This window comes from Bos grunniens, chromosome 5, assembly GCF_055505025.1.
Source record: "Bos grunniens cultivar Pamir isolate PY7600 chromosome 5, Bosgru_T2T1.0, whole genome shotgun sequence".
Classification (NCBI taxonomy): Eukaryota; Metazoa; Chordata; class Mammalia; order Artiodactyla; family Bovidae; genus Bos; species Bos grunniens.
In genome coordinates, this window is record NC_141169.1 from 32260165 (window position 1) to 32287538 (window position 27374).

Genomic DNA, 27374 nt, shown 5'->3' on the forward strand with positions numbered 1-27374 from the left:
TCATTTCTCTATGGACGCATGGAATGGAAGCACATTTACACTGAGGTAGCTGTGTAGACCTTCAAGGCCTACAAGACCTAGAATTGACACCCAAAAAAGATGTTCTTTTCATGATAGGAGACTGGAATGCAAAAGTAGGAAGTCAAGAGATACCTGGAGTAACAGGCAAGTTTGGCCTTGGAGTACAGAGTGGAGCAGGGCATACGCTAACAGAGTTTTGCCGAGAGAAACACTGGTCAGAGCAAACATCCTCTTCTAACAATACAAGAGATGACTCTACACATGAAAATAACTGGATGGTCAATACCAAAATCAGATTGATTATATTCTTTGCAGCTGAAGTTGGAGAAGCTCTATATAATCAGCAGAAATAACACTGGAAGCTGACTATGGTTCAGATCACAAAATCCTTATTGTAAAATTCAGACTTATATTGAAGAAAGTAGGCAAAACCACTCAATCATTCAGGTATGACCTTAATCAAATCCCTAATGATTATACAGTGTATGTGACAAACACTCAAGGGATTAGATCTGATAGTGTCTGAAGAACTGTGAATGGAGGTTCATAACATTGTACAGGAGGTAGTGATCAAAACCATTCCCAAGAAAAAGAAATGCAAAAAGGCAAAGTGTTTGCCTGAGGTCTTACAAATAGCTGAGAAAGACGAGAAGTGAAAGGCAAAGGAGAAAAGGAAAGATATAACCATCTGAACGCAGAGTTCAAAAAATAGCAAGTAGAGATTAGAAAACCTTCCTATGTGAACAATGCAAAGAAATAGAGGAAAACAATAGAATGGGAAAGACTAGAGATCTCTTCAAGAAAATTAGAGATACCAAGGGAACATTTCATGCAAAGATGGGCACAATGAAGGACAGAAATGGTATGAACCTAACAGAGGCAGGAGATATTAAGAGGTGGCAAGAATACATTGAAGAACTACCCCAAAAAGATCTTAATGACTCAGATAACATGATGATGTGATTACCCACTTAGAGCCAGACATCCTGGAATGTGAAGTCAAGTAGGTCTTAGGAAGCATCATTATGAACAAAGCTAGTGGAGGTGATGGAATTCCAACTGAGCTATTTCAAATCCTAAACGATGATGCTGTGAAAATGCTGCACTCAATATGCCAGCAAATTTGGAAAACTCAGCAGTGGCCACAGGACTGGAAAAGGTCAGTTTTCATTCCAATCCTAAAGAAGGGCAATGCCAAAGAATGTTCAAACTATTGCACAATTGCACTCATTTTACAAGCTAGCAAAATAATGCTCAAAATTCTCCAAGTTAGGCTTCAACAGTATGTGAACCAAGAACTCTCAGATGTTCAAGCTGGATTTAGAAAAGGCAGAGGAACCAGAGATAAATTTGCCAACATCTGTTGGATCATAGAAAAAGCAAGGGAATTCCAGAAAAACATCTACTTCTGCTTCATTGACTTGGCTAAAGCCTTTGACTCTGTGGGTCACAACAAACTGGAAAGTTTTTAAAGAGATGGGAATACCAGACCACCTGACATGCCTCCTGAGAAACCTATATGCAGGTCAAGAAGCAAGTTAGAACCACATATGGAAAAATGGACTGATTCCAAATTGGGAAAGGAGTACATCAAGGATATATATTGTCACCTGCTTATTTAACTTAAATGCAGAGTACATCATGCAAAAGACTGGGCTGGATGAAGCAGATACTGGAATCAAGATTTCCAGGAGAAATATCAGCAACCTCAGGTATGCAGATGACACCACTCTTAAGGCAGAAAGTGAAGAGGACCTAAAGAGCCTCTTGATGAAGGTGAAAGAGGAGAGTGAAAAACCTGGCTTAAAACGACTGCATTCTAGATGCTTGCAGTAACTCAACATTCGAAAAACTAGGGAGGGGGTTCAGGATTGGGAACACACGTACACCCATGGTGGATTCATGTTGATGTATGGGAAAACCAATACAATATTGTAAAATAATTAGCCTCTAATTAAAATAAATAAATTTAAATTAAAAAAAAACCCACTAAGAATGTAGCATCTGGTCCCATCACTTCATGACAAATAGATGGGGAAACAATGGAAATAGTGAGAGACTTTATTTTCTTGGGCTCCAAAATCACTGCAGATGGTGACGGCAGCCATGAAATTAAAGATGCTTGCTCCTTGGAAGAAAAGCTATGAGAAACTTAGCATATTAAAAAGCAGAGACATTACTTTGCCAACAAAAGTCTGTCTAGTCAAAGCTATGGTTTTTCCAATAGTCATGTATGGATGATGGACCATAAAGAAGGCTGAAGATGCTTTTGAAGTGTGGTGTTGGAGAAGATTCTTGAGAGTCCCTTTGACTGCAGAGAGATCTAGTCAGTCAATCCTAAAAGAAATAAGTACTGAATAGTCATTGGAAGGACTGATGCTGAAGCTGAAGTTTCAATACTTTAACTACCTGACGTGAAAAGCAGACTAATTAGGAAAGACCCTGATGCTGGGAAAGATTGAAGGCAGGAGGAGAAGGGGATGACAAGGATGAGATGGTTGGATAGCCTCACTGATTCAATGGACATGAGTTTGAGCAAGCTCTGGGAGATGGTAAATGACAGGGAAGCCTGACATGCTGCAGTCCATGGGGTTGCAAAGAGTCAGACACCACTGACCAACTGAACAGCAACAATAAAGCTGTGTACCAGGAGGTTTAGCATTGAGAAGCAGCAAGATATGTTTGGTAAAACATGGACATTTCTTAATAGCTAGAGCTCAGAATATGGGTAAAAAAACCTAGTACAATGACTAAAGATATAGGCTCTTGCATTAGACTAGGATCAAATCCCAGCTTCGCCCTGTGCATGTCATATAATTTTCCTAGACTTCTGTTTCCTTGCTGAAAATTGGGGTAACAATAGATTACTCTGTTAGAGTTGTTATGAGAGTTAAATGTGATAACACATGAAGTGCGTTAAAAACTCTATATAGTATTACTCAATGTAATAATCATCATTATTATTTGTAATTATAATTTAGCCAACAAAAATAATATCCTCAGGTAGGATGATCCCCTTATCAGAGTTAAAGCTGTTCTTTCCACTTTTGATCCTCTTCCTTATCGAAGGGGGTGTAATAAAGCCATTTTAAAATCATTAAACGTAGCTGTTCTCCTTTTCCCATCTCCCAGCTGGAAGACAGTCTGGCATTTGGAATCACACTGATGTGTCCAAGTATCAGATAACTTGAAGTTACTGAGGACAGCATTGTTCAGGAGGAAAGGGCAGCCAGACTCAAGAAATGACAGGGAAAAGAGAACATGGACCCTTGGCTCCTGTCCTAAAATTACTTTGTGGAGTGGATGTGTTTTCCATGAAGCATCAGGCCTCCATTCGAATAAGGAAGAGGTGATTTAAAGGAGTACTGTGCCAGGGTCCATGGCGTAGACAACTCACTTGGGCACAGTAGTAAAGTAGGGACCCAAGTGGGCTTCCCTGGTGGTTCAGTGGTAAAGCATTTGCCTGAAATGCAGGAAATGTTGGTTTGATCCCTGGGTCAGGAAGATCCCCTAGAGAAGGAAATGGCTATGCTTTCTAGTATTCTTGCCTGGGAAATCCCATGGACAGAGGAGCCTGGCAGGCTACAGTCCATGGGATCACAAAGAGTTGGACATGACTGAGCAGGCACCCAGGGCAGGGTCCCATGTTCCTAGAACTTTGAGAGCTTGCCAGGACACCTAAATTCTTTTGGAATTACCAACTGTGGCTGTTTCCTGTGCCACAAGAAGAAATCCTTACTAAATAATATTTCTGTGCTCATTCTAAGGCTTCTTTTTAAAAATTTTATTTATTTTTTTACCATTTTTTTAAATTGAAGTACAGTTAATTTAGTGTGTTGGTTTTGGGTATATAGTGATTCAATGATATTCAGTGATATATATATATATATATATTCAGATTCTTTTCTATTATAGGTTATTATAAGAAATTGAATATGGTTCCCTGTACTATACAATACATCCAGTAAAGAATTCATCTGCAGTGCAGGAGACTTGGGTTCAATTCCTGGGTTGGAAAGATCCCCTGGAAGAGGAAATGGCAACCCACTCCAGTATTCTTGTCTGGAAAATTCCATGGCAGAGGACCCTGGCGGATGTCAGTCTGTAGGGTCGCAAAGAGTTGGACATGATTGAGCATGCATGTACTGGAGTATTATACTGTAGGTCTTGTTGCTTATTTTATATATGATAGTGTGTATATGTTAATTCCCCTAAGAAGGCTTCCTAAGGAGGGAAATAGAGCAAGCATTCAGTCCTATATATCTCAATTGTGCAGATATTTGGATTTATCCTTTGACTTTCATCCTAATACACTTTTCTCAATATTCCAGTACCAAGACCTTTCTGTGTCCCTTGACCTGGTTTTTACTCACTCAGGTCTGATATACAGAAATACTCTGTTTGAACACTGGATGTTACCCGTGAGTTCCAGCTTTGGTCTGATGTGCTAGAATTGGACCTTTGGGTCACTTGTAGGACTTGTCATAGTGGCTAAGTCTATTTTTCTGTCCCTGGCCATTCCTTTACTGCCCTCTGCCCAATAAACTCATAACCCATCTAAGGGGGACTTTGAGTCCTTACTTTTCAGCTGTTCAGTCATGAACACATCCCAAGTCCTTTCCCAGTACCCAAATGTATGTTACCTGTACATCTGCTTCAGAAGACAGTCTGTTCCCCAGTGTGGCTGCAGGGCTTATGTTTGATTCACCTGCTAAGAATGAAAATAATCTGGAGAAAATATTTGCTTTACATCTGGCTTTATGACTGACGGTATAAAATTCTACTGATAATGTTTTCTTGTATTCTTCATCATTAAAGTGAAATAATATAGGGCAATTCTCTCAGATTGTCCGAGACACCATCATCCTGCCACCTCTTCATTTGTACCTGTTTTTCTAAATGGTTAGTCTCAACCATTTATAGAATACACGGTCTAATTGATCCTCAGCTGTGCTTAGGTAGTCGGAGTTTGACTCCCAGGCATCAGTTGCCCAGAGGATGGCTGAAGCAGAGCCAGTTATTCCCTGTGGTGAGAACTTGAGGTAAGACTTTGTAGTCAGTAGTGCCAATGGGACTCCCTTAAATGTGGCATTTGGAATTTCTAAGTTGAAGCAATGACCAGAACTATAAAATGTGAACTCTTGCTAAGGAGTTTCATAGGAAAAGAGGAGGCAGAGGGTATTTAACTATTTTCCTTATAAAAATATTTTTCAGTTGACACTATGTATACATGTATGTGGGCCTCCCAAGCGGCACTAGTGGTAAAGAACCAGACTGCCAATGAAGGCGATGGAACAGACATGGTTCAATTCCTGGGTCAGGGAGATCCCCTAAAGGAGGGCTTGGCAACTCACTCCAGTATTCTTGCCTGGAGAAGCCCAAGGACAGAGGAGCCTGGCGGGCTATGGCCCATAGGGTTGCAAAGAGTCAGACACGGCTGAAGTGACTTAGTACAGGTGCATGCATGTGTGTGTGTGTGTGTGTTTGTGTGCGCGCGTGCGCGTGCACGTGCTCAGTCATATCTAACTCTTTGCAACCCCATGCACCGTAGCCCACCAGGCTCATCTGTTCATGGGATTTTTCAGACAAGAATACTGGATACAGGATGCTTGGGTCTGGTGCACTGGGATGACCCAAAGGGATGGTATGGGGAGGGAGGTGGGAGCAGGGTTCAAGATGGGGAACACGTGTACTCCCGTGGCAGATTCATGTTGATGTATGGCAAAACCAATACAATATTGTAAAGTAAAATAATAATAATAATAAATAAATGATAAATGGTTAAAAAAAAGAAAGAATACTGGAGTAGGTTGCCATTTCCTACTCCAAAGTACATGTGAGTTGAAGATAAAATGAGTAGAAAATTATGACAAACTTAAAGGAGAAAAACTCAGTAACCAGTCATTTGCTTAAACTACCCAGTAAACTTTTTGTAGTATGATGAATCTATATATCCTCAGGCCTTGCAATAGCTGTAGGACAATTTCAAGGCTTAGTGATTAAGATTTTATTTAAAGAAGTATTTACTTGTTGAATGGATCATGCATTGAGTCATAATAGACTATGATGTGTTGTAATGTTATCATTCAGACTGCAGTGTTTCCTAGTGATTTTCACTCTCCCTCTGTCAGTTTTGCATATAAGCTTAAGAAATAGACGGCTTCCCAGGTGACTCAGTGGTAAAGAATCTGCCTGCAATGCAGGAGATGCAGGTTCTATCTGTGGGTCAGGAAGATCCCCTTGAGAAGGAAATGGCAACTTATTCCACCCAGTATTCTTGCCTGGAAAATCCCATGGACAGAGGAGCCTGGCAGGCTGCAGTCCATGGGGTTTCAGAGTCAGACACATGTGACTGAACACAGCACATTGCACCATTAGCTGCTACAGTGTGAAAAAGGACATCAATTCTCCAAATGTCTCAGCTTATTAAGCAAAAAAAAAATATTTGTTTTAATTGAAAACCATACAGCTGTTGAAGATACTTGGCTCTGGCAATTCTGTGTATAGGCATGAAAAACATCATTTCTAATCTTTTTGATCTCATCTCTTAAATTTGTCCATGATCATCCCCAAATTAGTATTATGATAACCTCTATGCTTTTTAACACTGAAAACATACTAACTCCTCTAGGAATTCTGCTACATGATGTCTGTTGTATTTTGCAGGGAAATCAGAAAGCAATGATCAGGAACCCAAAATAAACCTTGAGGTGTTATGCTGATTTTGTGGCAGAAGGTACCAAGGTCGAGTAAAAGTGTAGACAGGAAATGAGAAGTGAGAGATGTACATCTCGAGATGACATCACATTGGGCCAAATGTGTTGAAGAGAGGAGGTACTTGAGTAGAGGGCCTTGCGTTTGTCAGCTTGTAGCCAAAGTTGGGAAAGTTCACCCTTTGCTTGGTTCCAATTAAGTTAAGTGGGATCCATTAGCACTGCCCACACCCTGTTTTATAGGGTACCAGAGTACAAGAGAGCAGTGAACCTCAGCCCTTATTAAGAAGCGTTAGAATAGGAGTACAAGTCTCCTCTAAGTCTACCTGTAATATTCATATATGGCTTATGGAAAACATTGGACAGCTGACTATTGACTTGAATTTTTAAGTGCTTCTATCCACAACCTTGGCTATGCCAGATATGGGGATAGTTCAGCAGTTTAAAGGTCAATGCTTTGCTTAAAGTGACTTGGTTTTTTTATACCTCATTCTGGAAAGCAGGTCAGATACAGTTCCTCTTCCTGCAAGATGGACTCCATTATTCAATTACTGCCCTTCTATAAGGGTACCTGAATTATGCATCGTACTCACTGTCACAACCTGATGAGATTTAGATATGACCACTTCCAAAAGTAAGTTGATTCATGACATTGATAATATTCTCAATATTATTATCAATATAATAATAATATTATTATTATCAATATTATTGCTAATAAAATTTCCTCTTTGGGAAAGGAAGCCAAGAGAATTTGGAAATTACTGTGTGAAAGAATAGCCAAGGATGACTGATTTAGGGCTGAAACAAATCAAATATTTGGGGATTCCCAAGTTGAGGCCTCTAGTTACATTTCATAAATAGTAAGGAATGAATTACTATCTGTAGTGGGTCCTAGTAACAAGAACAGGGACAAGGTCTTGTGGAGCTATAGGTTCTAGTGGACACATACCACATTTGTGTATCCTGTCATCTCTCATAGAGTCAACTAGAGAAAAAGACTATATATGAATAAACTGGAACAAAGGGTATCTTTGAGGATATTCAAAGGGTAATAATACAAGCTGCACCTCTGTTACTATATAATACTAATGGACCAATGATTTTATACATGTCTACTATTAACATTCAGGTAGAATGAAGTTATTAGCAAAAGTCTAATTCTGCCACCCAACGGCAGTTAGTGGTGTTTTGAATTAGAAAATTATGCTGTGACTAAGTACAACCCACTTCACACACAGCTCCTAGCATGCTTTTAAGCTCTGGTGGAAACAACCCATTTGGCTGAAGGACAACCAGTTACCAAGATATGAGTGATTTAAGGAAGACATTCATACAAGGAGAGCACTGTACAACAAAATTCCTTGAAAAAATGTAAATGCTATACTTAGGAATATGCTGAGATGGAGTGAGTGTACCTTATTTGTTGCTGAAACTCAGCCTCTGTTCACTGGTGGTAAATAGAAATGGAGACAGAGTTCTGGGTGAAGTAGAAAAGAGTAGCTTTTATTGCTTTGCCCGGGAAAAGGGCTGCAGTGGGCTAATTCCCTGAAGACCATCTGACCCACCCTGGAGGAGGTAGTGAATAGTTTTATAATGTCCAGGGAGCAAAGCGTGATCAGCTCGTGGTCAGTTCTGGGATTGGTTGGCATCAAGGTGAAGTTTCAAGCATCATCAGCCTTCTGGTTTCAACCAATCGAGGGTGTATGTTCTTGTGGTCAGCAGTTTTCGTCTGGAGGGGAGTCTGCTTTCTGTAAAACAACTTAGGAATGTGTGTCAGGCCTTTCTATCTTCCAGGGAACTGGGTGTATGGTAATACTAATTATGTGGCAGAATTATAGTCTAAATTGTTATCAGTTCCCTAGTCCAACAACTATTCTTTGTTTCTGTATCTTCACATTTCCCAATCATTAATTCTTGAATCAGCATTTTACTTCAAAAGACAAGGACACAGTGCTTGTACATGGTTTCATATTCATGAGTAGGTAGCCTCTCTATTGGTAGGATCTAAATGCTCTGACTTTTATGACCCCTTCTCATTGAAGTGTAATGGTCTGCTTGCTCCACCAGTGGGAGCTCCTGTATTGAAAAATGACATTTCTTGTAGAAGCCTGCTGCTATGTGGCCATGCGTGCCTACTCAGTGGCTATTTTGTCTGACTCCTTGCAACCCCAAGGACTGTAGCCTGCCAGGCTCCTCTGTCCATGGGATTTTCCAGGCAAGAATACTAGAGTGGGTTGCCATTTCCTTCTCCAGCGATGTGCCCAGTGGACAGTAAATCCCTTGTTGAAAAGGCAAAAGTATTCTGCACAATGTACTGAACTGAAAGCAGTTCACTAGCAGTACAAAAATAATTTTGCTCTAGAACAAAGTCCTAATTGGTAAAATGGTACATAAAAAGTCAGGTTATCACAGACTTAGGCCATAGCCAGTGGCCCAATGGTCTAGCTAGTAAATGTTTGATGGATGAACAATTAAAGAATGTGTGTAAAGAACAGTTGTGGAAGACCTATGGAATTTTAGAAAGAAAATTAGAGTAGATCACATAGATACTCAGCAAAATAACCCAATTACTGACTCAGAGAACTGGCATACCAAGGTGATGCATTGGTCTACTTTCTGAAGGCAGCCAGTTGGATACATGCTATAAATAGGAATGGAAGTGTCCAAGCCATGCAACAATGCCTGTTACAAAAACATAGTCTCCTGTCACTCACCAAAGTCTCTGCTGTGGAAGTTACTAATGCAATATCCTGGATGTTAACAGGAGAAAAACTATTCAAAATCGGCCTAGGAGAGAATCTCCCAAGAACAAAGAGTGATATAATGCTAAAAGGTGGTTGACACAGGGCCACTCCCAATGTTTATGGAAGATTCAAAAAAGATTTCTGTAAAAATAGATACTTATTTCTCCTTGGTACTTTGCTTACTCTTTAACTGAAACAGCAGCTGAAATACTATCAAGATCCTGGAAACAGGTATTTTAAGGACCTTTAAAAATCCATAAAGCAGTGACTTAATTGAACAATTAGAATATGAAATTCAGACATTTTAATTAAAGACATGATAGGATCATAAAAGGCTTCCTAACTCAATTCAGTCATTGTGTGTCTGACCTGAAAATGAGGAATGGTAAATGTGGAGCCTTTTAAAAGAGATTTCTGGACACTGGGCTTTAAAAAACATTTAATTTTATTTTTAGCAGCTCCAGTGATCCCAGGCCCAGGACTATACCTGTGTGTTTGAGCTAAAGAGAATATTGCTTCTCAAATGCTACTATCTCTATTTTTTTGGACCATAAAGAAGGCCGAGCACCAAAGAATTGATGATTTCGAACTGCGGTGCTGAAGAAGACCCTTGAGAGTCCCTTGGACAGCAAGGAGATCAAACCAGCCAATTCTAAAGGATATCAACACAAAATATTCATTGAAAAGACTGATGCTGAAACTGAAGATCCAATACTTTGGCCACCTGATGTAAAGAGGTGACTCTTTGGAAGAGACCCTGATTTTGGAAAAGATTGAGGGCAGGAGGAGAAGGGGGCGACAGGAGATGAAATGGTTGGATGGTATCACCAACTCAATGGACATGAGTTTGAGCAAACTTGGGGAAATAGTGAGGGACAGGGAAGCCTGACATGCTGCGGTTTATGGGGTTGCAAAGAGTTGGACATGACTTACCGACTGAACAACGGCCATTCTTTTGAATTAGACTGCTTATTTTCCAAAAGCACCTCTGGATTATTGATTATTGATATTGCCTCATGTGTACAAACTAGAATTGACTGTAAGTGCCATCCCACTTCAACAATCTTAGATTTACCTCTCCAACTCTAGCATCTCTCCCTGGAAAAAGACAAAGGAGAGCCTTTGACCAAGTTCTTATTGCTGCCTTGGTAGTGGTGGTGTGTGTGTGCTCAATCATGTCTGACTCTTCAACCCCAAGGACTCCTTTGTTTGTGGAATTTTCCAGGCAAGAATACTGAAGTGGGTTGCCATTCCTTTCTCCAAGGAATCTTCCTGACCTAGGGGATGAACCTGTGTCTCTTGCGTCTCCTGCATTGGCAGGTACGTTCTTTACCAGCTGAACCACAGGGGTAGCCCCTATTATTGCCTTACAAGCTTTTTTTTTTATTTAGAAGATGTAGAATTTTTTTGTGCTTTTGTTGTCAAACTTTCTGTGTCTGATATTTAAGATAAAGCAGAATTTGGTTGATAATCTCTTTTAGTCAGTATTTAGTCCATCACACTTAATATACTTAGTGATGTGTTGGATTTAACTTCCCATCTTACTACTGTCATACCTGTTTGATATCCTTTTTCTCTATTACTTTCTTTTGGATCAACTTTTTTTAAAAAAAATCTTTAAAAAGAAAAAACCTTTTCTTTCTGTTAAGAGACAAAATTTTACCCCTGTTTTAGTTGTTACCCTGGATGTTAGCACATGTTGATGTTGTTTCACTAAATCATGTCCGACCCTTTGTGACCCCGTGGACTGTAGCCCACCAGGCTCCTCTGTCCAAGGGATTTCCCAGGCAAGAATATTGGAGTGGGTTTCCATTTCCTTCTCCAGGGGATATTTCTGACCCAAGGATAAAACCTGTGTCTCCTGCTTGGCAGGCATATTCTTTACTACTGAGCCACCTAGGAAGTCCCATTTTGGCATATGCATCCCGTAAATGAGTACTTTATAGTATTTTTGGGACAATATAAAGATCTCAGCATAGTTTTAAACTTTTGCCCCTCTCCAGCCTTTTGTAAAGTTATTATCATGTATTTTGATTATGTGTGTATGTATGTATGCATATGTACATGTGTGTATAATGTTCCTCAAGACATTATTGTTATTATGAGATCAATAGCCATTTAAATTTACCTACATGTTCAAACTTTCAGCTGCTCTAAATTCATTCCTCTATTTCAAAATGTTTCCATTTAGGAACTTATTCCTTCTGTATAAAAAATATTTTCAGTTATTTCTGTTGGGAAAGTATACTGGTGCCAAATGTCTTCAGCTATTTCTTGTCTGAAAATATTTCCCTTTCATTTTTTTGTTTTGTTTTGTTTTGAAAGGTAAATTTTAAACAGTTAATTTTATTACCAGGTTAAGTCATAAAATTACACAGTAATTAGAAATTTATGAAAGAGAATGTCTGTTTTTAAAAAAATGACTCACTCATTACATAAATAATGTCTAGTGTTTCACTGATATTCTGCTGTTCAAAAGGCCTTAACTAAAAAATGCCAAACAAAACACTCAACTCAATGTTTTAAGCTCCACTGTGTTAATTAAGCTTGTGTGTATATGTGCGGCCTCTAAAAGAAAAGGGATACAAAATCAGGCAGGGCTGGGGACATCGGCAGTGCTTAGAGCTGCCAGGCAGACTCCAGACAAGGAGACTAAGTAGTATTTTTCTGGGTTACTCTACTTGAATTCAATAGATAATTAGAGAAATGAAAAACTAATTAACATGATAAGGAGATTACTGCATTTTTTGGACTGCATGTCATATTTGCATTTAGCAAATTCAAAGAGCCATAACAAAAACAGCTTCCACCATCTATCCTTTATAGATGGATAGTTGTTATATTCAAAACTGTAGCAATTATCCATCTAGCTTTTTATGTTTGCAGGATAACAATACAGAACTGATGAGCTACAAATGATACCGCTGATATCATAAAAATGCTAGCTTTCTAAACTCATGTTTATAAGCATTCATTGCTTCCAGTATAGGCTTAAGTGATTAAAGGCAATTTTATTACAGCATCGTGTCCTTACTTCATTCTAAAATAATGGATTTCATAAAGAGAAACAACTGTTATTTTTGCTTGCAACCTGTGAAATTGAGTTATTTTGCTGATGTGAAGTAATAAAACTCACTTAAGGACCATACCACTTTCCGAAAATGCTACACACCCACTTCTTAAATGCGAAGTTACAGTCCCATCTCAGAGTTGGCAAGAGCAAAATATTGCAAGCAACTGATTACTGAGGTCAAACAACAGGTAACTAACATATTGAGAACAAGCTATGGAGCAAGGGAGCATGACTAGATGAAAAGAGTCTTTTTATTTAAAGGTATGATATTCCAAACAGCCCTCTGGCACAGTTAATTTCTGTAATACTTTCACACTCTTCAACCTGTCTATGATATTCTAAACCTTAATTTCTTTCTTAAAGGGCTGATTTGGGTTGACTTGTTGAGAATAATGTCTGTAACAGAAAAAGATATCTGTGGTTATAGAACTTATGATAGTTTAGCAGAAGTTATAGATAAATAGGGTAGTGAAGAAGTTAACCAGCTTCATTGTATACCCCAAAGACTTTCTCAGTGGCACTGACATAGGCAGCCAATCCTAGGTTATACTTTGTGGCTGTGGGCATGATTTGCCTGGCAGAAAATTCCATAGTGTAAGCTAAACCAAATTACACAATATCTTTCTTGGATGTACCTGGTACTCTGTTTTAGAATCTGCTGTGGGTACAATGGGAATATTTCCACCACACCCTCCAAATTTTCTTTCTAAATTCTCTTGAAAAAACGTGAGCAAGTGGTGGTTAGAATCTGTCATATTTGAAGGTCAAATGGCCACAGCTGACATGATTATATTCCTCAGCCACTCCCTTAGCATTCAAGTGTGTATATGTGTGTTAGTCACTCAGTTGTGTCCAACTCTTGAGACCCCATGAACTGTAGCCTGCCAGGCTCCTCTGTCCATGGGATTCTCCAGGCAAGAATACTGGAGTGGGTTGCCATTCCCTTCTCCAGGGGATCTTCCCGACCCAGGGATCAAACCCTGGTCTCCCGCATTGTGGGCCGATTCTTTACTGTCTGAGTTACCAGGGAAGCCCTTAGCATTCATGTAGAGATCAGAAATAACCATACTGTTCTTCCCCAGAAAAAACTAAGGTTCTGGAGTTGTTGACCCACTGGCAGCTTCAGCAATGATCTTGCTTTCAATGCACTGGATTTGGTCAACTGCTTCTCATTGGCTGCAGGGACTGGTATGTCACAGTCTGCTTCCAAGATGCTTCCTTCCAAGGGTTTTGCCTTGGGGAAGTCCAGAATTGATTCATGTTGCAATTTGTAGTCTTCTAGTTCCTTTGGGTCAGTGCCATCTGAATTTCATGTGCTACCATCAACTTCACCACCATCAACACATTTAGCACCAATATGATGTAAATATGCCATACAGTATAGGCCCACATTACCAAATCTCTGGAAAGAAATGTTTTATCTCCAAATCCCGGTGTATTCGTAAAATGCTTGTGTAAGAAACTTCATTGAGGAAATTTTCAATCCCATGGCAAACACCATTACCAGTGGCAGAGATACCTCTGTGGATGCCACTCTGACTGATGGATTTACCAGTAATAGCAGGGATGTGCATTAATATCTCAGTGCCCAACGGTGCTGTCACAGGTATCAGCAATCCAGGACATTTTCTCGCTCACCTGTGGCCCTGACTGGGGAAGGCACATCAATGCCGGGACCAATAAAGCTCTGTTTTTCCAGCTCCATGGTGAACTTCCTTGTGATCTTTTCCACTTAATTATCAGTATGGTTCCTGCGATTGATCTTAACATCAGCTTTAGCACTGCCAAATGGCACATCAACATAGCGCATTTATACGTCAGCAGGCAAACCAAAGCTTTTACTTTATCTGCACTCACATCTTCTCACTAACCAATACTTACTTTGCAGGGTGTGCAATGCTAAGCTCTGCTGGACCCAGTAGCCCTCACTGACCTCCCAGGAGCCGTACTGGCGCAGGATGGGGATGGACTGAATATGTACTTGGTTGCGGAGTTTGATGATTCTCAGGATGCCACGCACCGCTTCTGCTCCTCACTCTCCCAGGTCTCGACAACTTCCATCAGCTTGTCCTCCATTATGCTAGCACCATGGCCGAAGGAGCCAGCTTGAAGAAACCAACTTTAAGCTTCATCACGATTACCATGGTGCTGCCAGGTGGGTGGAGCTGGCCTGCGTGGTTAGACTGAGGCCAAGGGCCAAAGCACCTGTGAGTGCTGCGGAGGGGCCACGAGGAGAGGTGTGCTTGCGTTGGCCCGGGGGCAGGCTGCCTTCTAAACTCGAACCTTCTTCACAGTCCTCTCCCTTCTTGCCACCAGCCACCTGATCTGCAGGAGCCGAATCCGCCTGTTGGTGCCAAACCACACGGTAAACAGTGGTGTGGAACCAGGCATCCAGCGCGCGAGGCCTTCTCTCGCCTTGCCTCACCAGGGCTTTATGAGCTATGTTTTTTGTTTGTTTTTTTTTAGAGTAACTTTTTTTTTTTTAATTTAAATGTATTTATTTTAATTGGAGGCTAATTACAATATTGTATTGGTTTTGCCATACATCAACATGAATCCACCACGGGTATACACATGTTCCCCATCCTGAACCCCCCTCCCACCTTCCTCCCCGTATCATCCCTCTGGATCATCCCAGTGCACCAGCCCCAAGCATCCTGTATCCTGTATCGAACCTGGACTGGCGATTCGTTTCTTATATGATATTATACATGTTTCAACGCAATTCTCCCACATCATCCCACCCTCTCCCTCTTCTTTTCTTTCCCTTTGAGGTACATTTTGATTATAGAGCACGTTTGCACTTATTTTTTTTTCATGCTTTCCGGAATATTAACCCATGAAATGAAAAGACGCTTACTCCTTGGAAAGAAAGTTATGACCAACCTAGATAGCATATTCAAAAGCAGAGACATTACTTTGCCAACAAGGTCCATCTAGTTAAGGCTATGGTTTTTCCAGTAGTCATGTATGGATGTGAGAGTTGGACTGTGAAGAAAGCTGAGCACCAAAGAAGTGATGCTTTTGAACTGTGGTGTTGGAGAAGATTCTTGAGAGTCTCTTGGACTGCAAGGAGATCCAACCAGTCCATTCTGAAGGAGATCAGCCCTGGGATTTCTTTGGAAGGAATGATGCTAAAGCTGAAACTCCAGTACTTTGGCCACCTCATGCGAAGAGCTGACTCATTGGAAAAGACTCTGATGCTGGGAGGGATTGGAGGCAGGAGGAGAAGGGGACGACAGAGCATGAGATGGCTGGATGGCATCACTGACTCGATGGACGTGAGTTTGTGTGAACTCTGGGAGTTGGTGATGGACAGGGAGGCCTGGCGTGCTGCAATTCATGGGGTCGCAAAGAGTCGGACATGACTGAGCGACTGAACTCTTTCTATCTGTATATCTTCTTTAGTGAGCAGTCTGTTCTCAATTTTTAAACTTAGTTGTTCATTTTCTTATTGTTGAGTTTTAAACATTTTTTGGTATATTTTTGTTTATCTGATGTGTCTTTTGCAAATATTTTCTGCCAATATGTGACTTGTCTTCTCATTCTCTTGACTTTTAGAAGTAAAATTTTGAAGGTAACTTCATCAATAGTCCTTAAAAAATTTTTTTTGCCTATTTTTCTTGATGAATTTTACTGTCTGTCAACTTCTATAAAATGTCTTACAGGGATTTATATTTATCTGCTCTGGGAACTGGGAAAAGCACTGAAAGCATTTTAAATACTTCTGAATTGGCATGAAAATATAAGGGATCCTTGTGTTGTTTCTGTTTTCAGTACAACCCTGAAATTATGGGGTCTCTCTATCATGTGAAAAAAATTCCATTACTTTTGTAGTCTCAATTTAAAAACTCAAGATTTGTCTCTCAACAAATGCCAAGTCAGTATCTAATGAGGTGATACTTTTTAAAACTTATTTTATTGTTAGAATGGATTTTTATTTATTATTTTACTGGTATTGTGACAAATTCTCACCACTGGTTTTAAATTCTATGTTGTATCATTTTTAATATGTTATTTTCTTTTTGTCTAAATTTTATTGGGAAAAGAACAAGTAATGATTAAAAACTCCACCTTTTATGTCATGATATATGCTTTATATGTGTTTGCAACATCTTTGATAAATATCCTAAGTAGTTTTTTTCTTGCAGGAAGTATTTTTGGACTAGTTGGCTTTTTCTGTAGTTTTGGGGGATATAGCCATGTTGGAGTCATAGACTGTGAGGCTCGTCAGATCACAAGATATTAGAAATGAAAGGAGCCTCCAGCATTTTCTAGTTATGTTTCCTTATTTATAGGGGAGGAAACTGAGACCTATGAATCCATAAGTTGGGTAAAATTAAAATGGGTTTGTGACTTTCTAATCCAGATCTTCTTCTAACCTATGCTGTTCTCTGAACCAAATGCAAGACCATACTTGGACATTCAAGCACTACATTCCACTACCCACTAAGAGCCAATCGGATAGACGTCTTTTACACCACATTTATTTTTATCAGTTGTTTGCTGGTTTCTTTGCTTGGCAGTTGTGATGTATGTAGGTCTCACTTGATTTCCAGGTTCCCGGTTGTAGACATAGACCTTGGCATCTCTGCCCATGAATATCACTCCCTCTTCCAGATCAGTGGTGATGCCTTCCCAATAACTTTGTTTTTCAGGCAACCAAAGCTGTGCCCTGGATTTCATAGTCATATGGATGAGAATAAAAGAAATTTAGTTTACCAGGAAGATGGCACCGAAATTAAAATCAGTCCTACAGATGATACTTCTGCCCTCATGACTGTTTCCCAGGATATCAAACACACACTGAGGGAGGAGACCCACTGGTTGTACACCATTGTCTTTCTCTGTAGGTGCCCACGCTTTGCTGTCCTACACTTGCTGCCTATGCTGTACTGAGGAGAAAGGACATTTTCTGCCTTAATTTCTGAGTCACAAGTGAGTTTGAAATGATGACAGAGGTTTTGTGGGTGTATATATTCTTTCAGAAAGGTGTGATCTTGTTGCCAAAATATTGGGACATTTTGTATTTTGATGCTATATGGGGGAGATGAGATAAAATATTTGAAATGGGACTATTCAGGAAAATACACAGAGTCATTGTACTTAGACACATGCAGATGAACCTGATTTTCTCTACCATTCATCACTCAGATTCTGTTTTCAGCAGTTCCCAGTAAGTTTTATATAGGGCCATAGAGAGGGTATCACTAGCTTAGCCTGTGACACAAATAAATATCTGAGAATGGTCTTTTTCTCCAAAGGAGATTAGGTGTCAGATGAAACTAGAGAGTCAGGGAGTTTGAAAGGTTGAGGAAATGGGCTATCACTTAAGCAGCTCCTTTGAGGGCAGTTTATTTAACTGCTTTATTAATGAAAATCTTGACAATGAAGTCTATTGTGGACCTACAGTATTTGACTCTTGTTTCTGAATTAAGTCCTCAAAATAACATAGGTTTCCAGAGTACTTTCCCGAAGGGGATAAAGGACCTCATGTTTCTTACTGTGTTTTTAAACTTTCTATCTTTCCATTTCTCTATCCCATAATTATCTCTCTCAATTTCTGAACACTCCTCCCTATACAGATCTGTACCTGACTCACTCTGTCTGGCTCTTCCTCAATCAAGAAACTGAAAGATCTCAGCTTGGCCCTGCCCTCAGGCTTCTACCTTCTCAACTGATTGTTCCTCAGGTAACCCCAGCTTTGGAGAGGGAATGGAGTTTGCTACTCTGCCATAGTAGAGTGAGGACTTGATGAGGCCTGGGTTCCTGAGGATATGAAGGGTGGAGTTCAGGGGAAAGACCTCGGTGAAATACCTGAAGGTGGTCTTCTTCATTGATTGTTGGATTAGGGTTGAGGGTAGCAAGCTGATTGATCAGAGGACTGTCCTCTTAGGTTTTGGGCCTGGATCCCTGATGGCTGCTCTCCAGTGCCTGACAGCAGTCTTCCCAACTTTGGGGTCGTTGCAGCATCTGAAGTCTTGGTGCTTTGTACCAAATAAGAGGAGGCTGTGAATGTATGAGGGAGAGAGATCCCATCCCTGGGGCCCCCTCCCTGGCCTCCACTGTCCTTAAGGATTTATTTTGTTGTCAGACTTCACCGGTAACAGGCATCACTAGCTCTGGGAATTGCAATTCCCTGATGATCTTGTGACCTATAAGAGAGCGCCCTTAATGGGATTAGGAGATGTGTCTTATCAGAGCCCATGTTTTCATCAGGAAATTCAGGTAAATTCCTCATGTTTGCCTCAGAGAGGGATACTGAAATAAAGTAAAATCATTGATCCAATATGGTTTTGACCAATCAAAAGTGCTCTTCATATGTAAAGGTTTATAATAATTACATTTAAGATTTATGTAAATATGAGATCTCCAGTTCATTATTCCTTTCATGGTTTCAGCAATGATCAATTTAAACTATAGGGATATATCTTTTTAAGAGGAATGCTTTTTTACTTCACTAGGGTCAACTCTCTAGAATAGGATCAAATTGGGTTGAAACAGGGATCTAGGAAGTTGACCTTATCCATTTCCTGGTTCAGGTGGAACCGTATCTGAAACAGGTCAAAGTGATTTTTAAAAGCATTTCCGAAGTCCTCTGCCGAATATGCTGCTGCTCTCTTACTACCCAGTACACTGTTTTTCCGTTTTCACTAAGTTTTTCCTAGTATCTAAATTAAATCTCTGGTGGTATAGCCTGATTTTTTTCCTCCTAGTCTTTCTTTTGGATGGAAAATAAATGGACATCTCCCAGTGTTGAGGCATTGGACTTTCAAGTTTTTAAAATTTTCTTTTTCTAAGTCCTCTTTCTAAGTTCCTCATTTTACTTTTTTTTTCCTTTGTGTGGCTTTCCTTTTTTATCTGTCATTCTTTCTGCATCTCCTTTTTTCCCTTAAATTGAGTGAATGCTGCTGTTGCTGCTAAGTTGCTTCAGTCGTGTCCGACTCTGTGCGACCCCATAGACGGCAGCCCATCAGGCTCCCCCGTCCCTGGGATTCTCCAAGCAAGAACACTGGAGTGGGTTGCCATTTCCTTCTCCAATGCATGAAAGTGAAAAGTTAAAGGGAAGTTGCTCAGTCGTGTCCGACTCTTAGCGACCCCATGGACTGTAGTCTACCAGGCTCCTCTGTCCATGGGATTTTCCAGGCAAGAGTACTGGAGTGGGGTGCCATTGCCTTCTCCGAAATTGAGTGAATAGAATTTCCCCACATCTGTATGGTGAGGTGCAGACTGATCCTGAAATTCCAGAGATTTCTGGTGGGGCTGAGGATGAAGGAAGAAGCCCTGGCTCTGTAGTTCACCATTAATTGAGAGTGGTGGGGGACCATCTCCAGAGAGATATGTTGGAAGTACAGTGTTCTGAAGACTCAAGGCTCAGAGACTGCAGTATTCCTAGTCACTACACCATATCCAGGTGGATGCTATCTCCCTTAGGGACTCTCAAAAGAGGGTCACTTACCCAATCTTGGATGCAGATGATGTGGGTGTCACGGAGCTCATCCCTGAATGGGACACAGGAAGGAGTCATTCCATTGCAGGGGTCTGAAAGTATCTCCTTAGAAGCCTTGAGCCCTGCTCACATCCTTAGTTTGGAGTATGGCCAGTCAAAGTGGGAGAGACCAGAACTTGTGGAGAAGCTAAAGAACTATAGGCCTGTCAGAGAGGCAGTTGCAGAATGTGACACTGGACATCTGGTCACTTACAAAGTATATATCGAATCATGGCCACCAGATTTAACCAGCTCTGGGCATTTGGAGTTAGTCCAATTCCTCAGTCCCAGGGCACTGACACTAGATTGGTGTCATTAGTGGATTCTTTACCACTGGTGACTCCTGGGAAGCCCAGAAGTATCACTACTCAGTTTTGTCTTTTGAAGTGTTCTCCAAACAGGACTTGCTCAGTGATGTAAGCTATTTTGTTTTCATTCTGCAGCATATGCTATCTCTGTCTCCTTGCTAGCTCTGTCTTCTAATCCACCTTGTCTCCTTTTCTAGTATGGAAAATACAATGAGAAGAATTCCTCTTGTCTTATTCTGAATTCCCCCACCCACCCACCTTTTAGGAAGCAGAAAACAACAACAATCAAGATCCTAAATCCATGTTTTTGACATTGGGTCATCAAGCAGGTATTCCAGGGCCTGTAGTGACCTATTTGGAAAACAGCCTTCCTTGAATAAAGGAGAACATCTTTCAAGCTTAGATAAACTTAACCCTTTTGACCTGAAGACCTTTAGGCCTTGGCCGCCAAGAGAAGTTTTCCCTGTACCTCAAGATGGATTCTGCTTGGCCATATTTCCATATTTTTGGTCCTGTCTGCTGCCCTGCATGGGCCCAAGGAATGGAAACTGATATTCAGAATTCAGCAGAGATTCCTGGGTGGTAACTTTTTTTTTTTAATATAAATTTATTTATTTTAATTGGAGGTTAATGACTTTACAATATCGTACTGGTTTTGCCATACATCAACAAGGGGAACACGTGTATACCTGGGTGGTAACTTACGGATACTTTCAGTACACCACTCACTGAATGCTATTAATCTTATGTGCACCTCCAAAGCTAAGACCACCTCCAAACTGTACAGAGATAGCATATGCTACAGAAAGAAAACAAAATAGCTTACATCACTGAGCAAGTCCTGTTTGGAGAACACTTCAAAAGACAAAACTGAGTAGTGATACTTTTGGGCTTCCCAGGAGTCACTAGTGGTAAATAATCCACCAGCCAGTGCAGGAGACAGAAGAGACATGGGTCTGATCCCTGGACCAGGAAGATTTCTTGGAGTAGGCAATGGCACCCAACTCAAGTATTCCTGCCTGGAGAATCCTGGTGGGCTATAGTCCGTGGGATCACAAAGAGTCAGACACAACTGAACAACTAAGCACAGTGACACATTTAACCCAAATTAGATGATCAGTTATAAATGTTCTTATGGACAAATATTAAAATAATATACATTGAATTAAAAATAAAAAAGTAGTTGATTTCCAATGTTATGTCAGTTTCAGGTGTACAGCAAAGTGATTCAATTTTATGTATACGTATATTCATTCTTTTTCAGATTCTTTCCCCATATGGGTTGTTATGGAATGTTGAGTGGAGTTCCCTGTGCTATACAGTAAGTCCTTGTTGGTTATCTGTTTTATATATAGTAGTGTGTGTTTGTGACATTAGAGGATATTTCAGTGAATTCATTTATATCCTTAGTATTCAAAGTCTGATTCATGAACCACAGGTTCCAGCATCACATGAGTCTCAGGCCTATTGAATTAAGTACCAAGGTAATTTGTATACATTCAAATATTTGAAAAGCCCTTATTTATAAGTTTCTTTTTGGAAAAGAAGGAACTCCAACTATGGCTAAATTTATGCTATAATTCTAGGCTCCTGGAGGAGGGCATGGCAATCCACTCCAGTATTCTTGCCTGGAAAATCCCCATGGATAGAGGAGCCTGGTATGCTACAGTTCATGGGGTTGCAAAGTGTTGGACATGACTGAGCCAACTAAGCACAGCACCTACATGTTTTAATTTGAAACTTAAAATCTGCATATGATCATTTGAGTACTATAATTTGACTACCCTAAATAATCATTCCATTTTGGCTTCCCCACTCTTCTGTGCCTCCTAAACCCTAAACACAGAGCTGGGAAGCTTCCCTCCGATTGTTGTCTCTCCTCTCCTGACAAGTGCCATGTCTGACAGGGCTGAGAGTGTCCTCTGGCCCTCAACAGCCATTCCAAGGGAGAAAGGGACCCTGCTGTCTCTGTCCAGATAACTGGACCAGAAAGAGGAGAGACTAGCGGGACCCAGACTCCAGCTTTCAGCCAAATGAAGCTCCCACGTTGAGACTTTGATATAAACTCGTTCTTATTCCCTCCCCTCACCCTTGGTTTACCCAAACCTTGAAATATTGCTTTTTACCTCGAGTCCGAGCATCTTCTTGCAGCTGAAAAAAATGAGAGAAAGTCAGAGAGTCAGGGGCCACTCTCCTCTTCAGTGTACCAGCTAGACTTGGTAAAATTATAGGGGTGTCTGTGTGAGACATGTGGGCTTCTTGGGAATGTAATGAAATTCCAAGTTTCCTGAATGAGCGTGTGTTGTTTTTTTATGCCTCACATCAAACACAATGCACTGCATATAGCATATTCAATAAATGTTTGCTGAATAATAAATAGGACAAACTCTGGCCTTATTAGGGGTAGGAGATACACAGTTCATTACCTACAGTCATAATGATTCATGCAATGACCTGTCCTCTTTTATTTTTTCTGGCCTTTCTGTGCTGTTTTCTGACCTCTTTCATTCTCTTCGGGCAGGAGACCTAGGTTTGATCCCTGGGTTGGGATGATCCCCCAGGGAATAGAATGGCAACCCACTTCAGTGTTCTTGCCTGGAGAATCCCATGGACAGAGGAGCCTGGCAGGCTACAGTCCATGGGATCACAAAGAGCAGGGCACGACTGAGTGACATTCACTTTTCTTTTCACTTTCACTCTCCTCATTCAAGAAAAGACTCTACACCTGGACATCACCAGATGGTCAATAACAAAGTCAGATTGATTATATTCTTTGCAGCTGAAGATGGGAAAGCTCTATACAATCAGCAAACACAAGAACAGGAGCTGACTGTGGCTCAGATCATGAACTCCTTATTGCCAAATTCAGGCTTAAATTGAAGAAAGTAGGAAAAACCACTAGATCATTCAGGTATGACCTGAATCAAATCCCTTACGATTATACTGTGGAAGTGACAAATAGATTCAAGGGATTAGATCTGATAGAGTCCCTGAAGAACTATGGATAGAGGTTCATGGCATTGTACAGGAGGCAATGATCAAGACCACCCCCAAGAAAAAGAAATACAAAAAGGCAAAATGGTTGTCTGAGGAGGCCTTACAAATAGCTGAGAAAAGAAGAGAAGCTAAAGGCAAAGGAGAAAAGGAAAGATATAACCATATGATTGCAGAGTTCCAAAGAATAGCAAGAAGAGAGAGAAAGAAAGCCTTCCTTAATGATCAACGCAAAGAAATAGAGGAAAACAATAGAGCGAGAAAGACTGTAGATTTCTTCAAGAAAATTAGAGATACCAAAGGAATATTTCATGCAAAGATGGGCACAATAAGGGACAGAAATGGTATGGACCTAAGGGAAGCAGAAGATATTACGAAGAGGTGGCAAGAATACACAGAAGAACTATACAAAAACGATCTTCGTGGCACAGATAACCACAATGGTGTGATCACTGACCTAGAGCCAGACATCCTGGAATGTGAAGTCAAGTGGGATTTAGGAAGCATCACTACGAACAAAGCTAGTGGAGGTGATGGAATTGCAGTTGAGATATTCCAAATCCTGAAAGATGATACTGTGAAAGTGCTGCACTCAATATGCCAGCAAATTTGGAAAACTCAGCAGTGGCCACAGGACTGGAAAAGGTCAGTTTTCATTCCAATCCCAAAGAAAGGCAATGCCAAAGAATGCTCAAACTACCGCACAATTGCACTCATCTCACACACTAGCAAAGTAATGCTCAAAATTCTCCAAGCCAGGCTTCAACAGTACGTGAACCATGAACTTCCAGATGTTCAAGTTGGATTTAGAAAAGGTAGAGGAACCAGAGGTCAAATTGCCAACATCCGTTGCATCATCAAAAAACCAAGATAGTTGCAAAAAAACATCTATTTCTGCTTTATTGACTACACCAAAGCCTTTGACTGTGTGGATCACAACAAACTGTGGAAATTCTTCAAGAGATGGGAATACCAGACTACCTGACCTGACTCCTGAGAAATCTTTATGCAGGTCAGGAAGCAACAGTTAGAACTGGACATGGAACAACAGACTTGTTCCAAATTGGTAAAGGATTACGTCAAGGCTGTGTATTGTCACCCTACTTATTTAACTTATATGCAGAGTATATCATGAGAAATGATGGGCTGGATGAAGCACAAGCTGGAATCAAGATTACCAGGAGAAATATCAGTAACCTCAGATATGCAGATGGCACCACCCTCATGGCAGAAAGTGAAGAACAAGAGCCTCTTGATGAAAGTGAAAGAGGAGAGTGAAAAAGTTGTCTTAAAAGTCAACGTTCAGAAAACAGAGATCATGGCATTCAGTCTCATCACTTCATAGCAAATAGATGGGGAAACAATGGAAATAGTGGGAAACTTTATTTTGGGGGGCTCCAAAATTACTGCAGATGGTGACTGCAGCCATGAAATTAAGAGACCCTTGCTCCTTGGAAGAAAAGCTATGATCAACCTAGACAACATATTAAAAAGCAGAGGCATTACTTTGCCAACAAAGGTCCATCTAGTCAAAGCTATGGTTTTTCTATTAGTCATGTATGGATGTGAGAGTTGTACTCTGAAGAAAGCTGAGCACCGAAGAATTGATGCTTTTGAACTGTGGTTTGGAGAAGACTCTTGCAAGTCCCTTGGACAGCAAGAAGATTCAACCAGTCCATCCTAAAGGAAGTCAGTCCTGAATATTCATTGGAAGGACGGATGCTAAAGCTGAAACTCCAATACTTTGGCCACATGATGTGAAGAACTGACTCATTTGAAAAGACCCTCTATGCATTGGTTCTCTGAGATGAGCCTTTAAGTATCTGTTTTTTAAAAAATTCCCTCTTACTCACCCCAGAGTAAATAGCTGCTGATGCTATGTAGTTTGGGGCCCCTGAGCTCCTAGGAGCTGGCTAGATGGTGTTTCTACGTAACAGTGCTCTGGGGCAAGGAAGTGCTTTCTAGTTCAGTCTCTCCCAGATATCTTTTGCTTGATTTTCTTCTCTCAGTGTGTCTATATGTTTGAAAGTGTTTGTCAGACTGACGTAACAGTCTGCTCCAGCCCAGGTGTTCCATGAGGGCAGGGACTGTGTCTGATGAACTCCAGAAGAACCACTAGACCTAGAATAGAGCTTCAGCACAGAAGATGTCAGGTGGGACATTTAACTTTGCTTATGGGCCTTGTGAGGATGAAATCAACACATGTGAGTCCCACTTATGGACAAACCTCCTTCTCTCACTAGCTCAAGTCCTGCTTGGAGGACACTTAGGAAGGACTCAGGGGACTAAAATTCTGGGTAATATGAGGTGCCCTGAGGCCGAGGAATACTTTGTGAAAATACCAAGCTTTTGATCTCTTCTCCTTTTTACCTCCAGCCAGAGGCAGAGGCTGCTGTAGTTTTTTCCTAGGGCAAGTCCCAGACACAGCAGCAGGATACAATGGCATGGCTTCTTGGACTATAGAAAAAGGCTTAGTTCAAAGGCTATGAGTTATCCAGTTAGTGAAGCAGAGGAAATTTCTTTCAGGTCCTTTTGGTCCAACCTTGATAGGACTGAGACATATCAACACCTTGAGCAAGCAAATGTAGTAACTCAATGTCTGGGGTAGGCCAATAATATACTCCATTTTTGACTATATTTTTAGATATTTAATTAGTGTTTGTATATAAAAAATACTAGAACCTACATGAAAGAGCAGAAGAGGAGGATTGTTGTAGAGTGAAGTTTCGCTCTGGACTCTAATTTGTATTACCCTATAATTAACAAACATACGATCCTAATAATTTACCATGTCATTTGGATCCTCCCAACTCAGTCACCTATCTGTTTCACATAACTGCATAGTATTCTTGCTGAGAGTAGTTCTGATAGATATGATTTTCTCTCTGTAGTATCATATTTTCATAAGGGAATTGTTAGGCATCTTCTGGTTTTACTTACTAGACTGACAAATGAGTGCTAGTCTTTTAATGGAGAAATCCCTAGATAAAGAAATGAAATTAAAAGCTTGATCAAAGTCAACAGCACAGAAGGCTATAGGAAAATCAGAAGCAAGAGAAGTGATATGGCCAGGGAATTTGGAGAATGGAAATTTAATCTCACCTCATTTTGTATATCCTTAAAGGCCATTAGCACCTGACAGAGGAAAAAAATTATGGAAAAATTAATGTTACAGACTTTATTACAAAAGGATTTTATATATAGAATCTCTCAGTCATTATTAGGCTGTAGGGTATGAATGCCAACAGACTATGGCTTCCTAGCTCAAAGAAATAAATCCCATTGAATTCCACTCTCATTCATATTTCTGGGCCACCATTTATGGTAGGTGGGTGAAATACAGGAAGTTATTTAAAGAAGGCCAAGTTGTGAAAGGAATGTCAATGAAACCCACTACTGTACTTCATTTCATTGGTGTTTGTTGTGAAGCTAAACATAGCTGTGGAAATCAACACATTTGCATTTAGATTATAACACACCAGTAGACCAAGACCATGTGTTGATGAGAACATAGAGAAGCTCAAACTCTCATATATTGTTGGAAGAAGAACAGAAGTGTATGATTACTGTGGGAAAAGCTCTGGCAGATTCTTCTAAAACTAAACATGTACCTATATTCTTCATCCAGACATAGATGGATACAGTGACTATTGGTAGTCTGAGTTTCTTCTTTGTGGGTAAAGGATGAGGACTTTAAGACAGATAGGTATATCTTATTCAGTTGAAATGTAGAATTGTTTTTGTTGATATTCAGGAATTTTAACATGCTTTGTTGTTCATTCACTAAGTTGTGTCCGACTCTTTGCAATTCCTTGGACTGCAGCACCCCAGGCTCCTCTGTCCTCTGGAGTTTGCTCGGATTCATGTGCTTTAAGTCAGTGATGCTATCTAACCATCTCATCCTCTAACATCCCCATATCCTTTTGTCGTCAATCTTTCCCAGCATCACAGGCTTTCAGGTGAGTCAGCTCTTCATATTAGGTTGCCAAAGTATTAAAGCTTCAGCGTCAGTCCTTCCAGTGAATATTC

General features: G+C 40.5%; 1 protein-coding gene and 1 pseudogene across 1 annotated transcript in view; both read right to left on the bottom strand.

Moving 5' to 3' along the window:
* Positions 1-18391, bottom strand: LOC147371707 (glutamate dehydrogenase 1, mitochondrial-like; annotated as a pseudogene).
* The window catches only part of C5H12orf54 (chromosome 5 C12orf54 homolog), a 17193-nt gene continuing 6840 nt past the window's right edge, over positions 17022-27374 (bottom strand). Inside the window, exons 3-7 of the mRNA XM_086399717.1 lie at positions 26448-26480; positions 22478-22502; positions 20014-20056; positions 18372-18541; positions 17022-17229 (exon numbers count right to left, since the gene is read on the bottom strand). Coding sequence (XP_086255843.1) covers positions 18403-18541; positions 20014-20056; positions 22478-22502; positions 26448-26480 — 240 coding nt within the window. The 3' untranslated portion in view covers positions 17022-17229; positions 18372-18402. The remainder of the gene's footprint in view (positions 17230-18371; positions 18542-20013; positions 20057-22477; positions 22503-26447; positions 26481-27374) is intronic.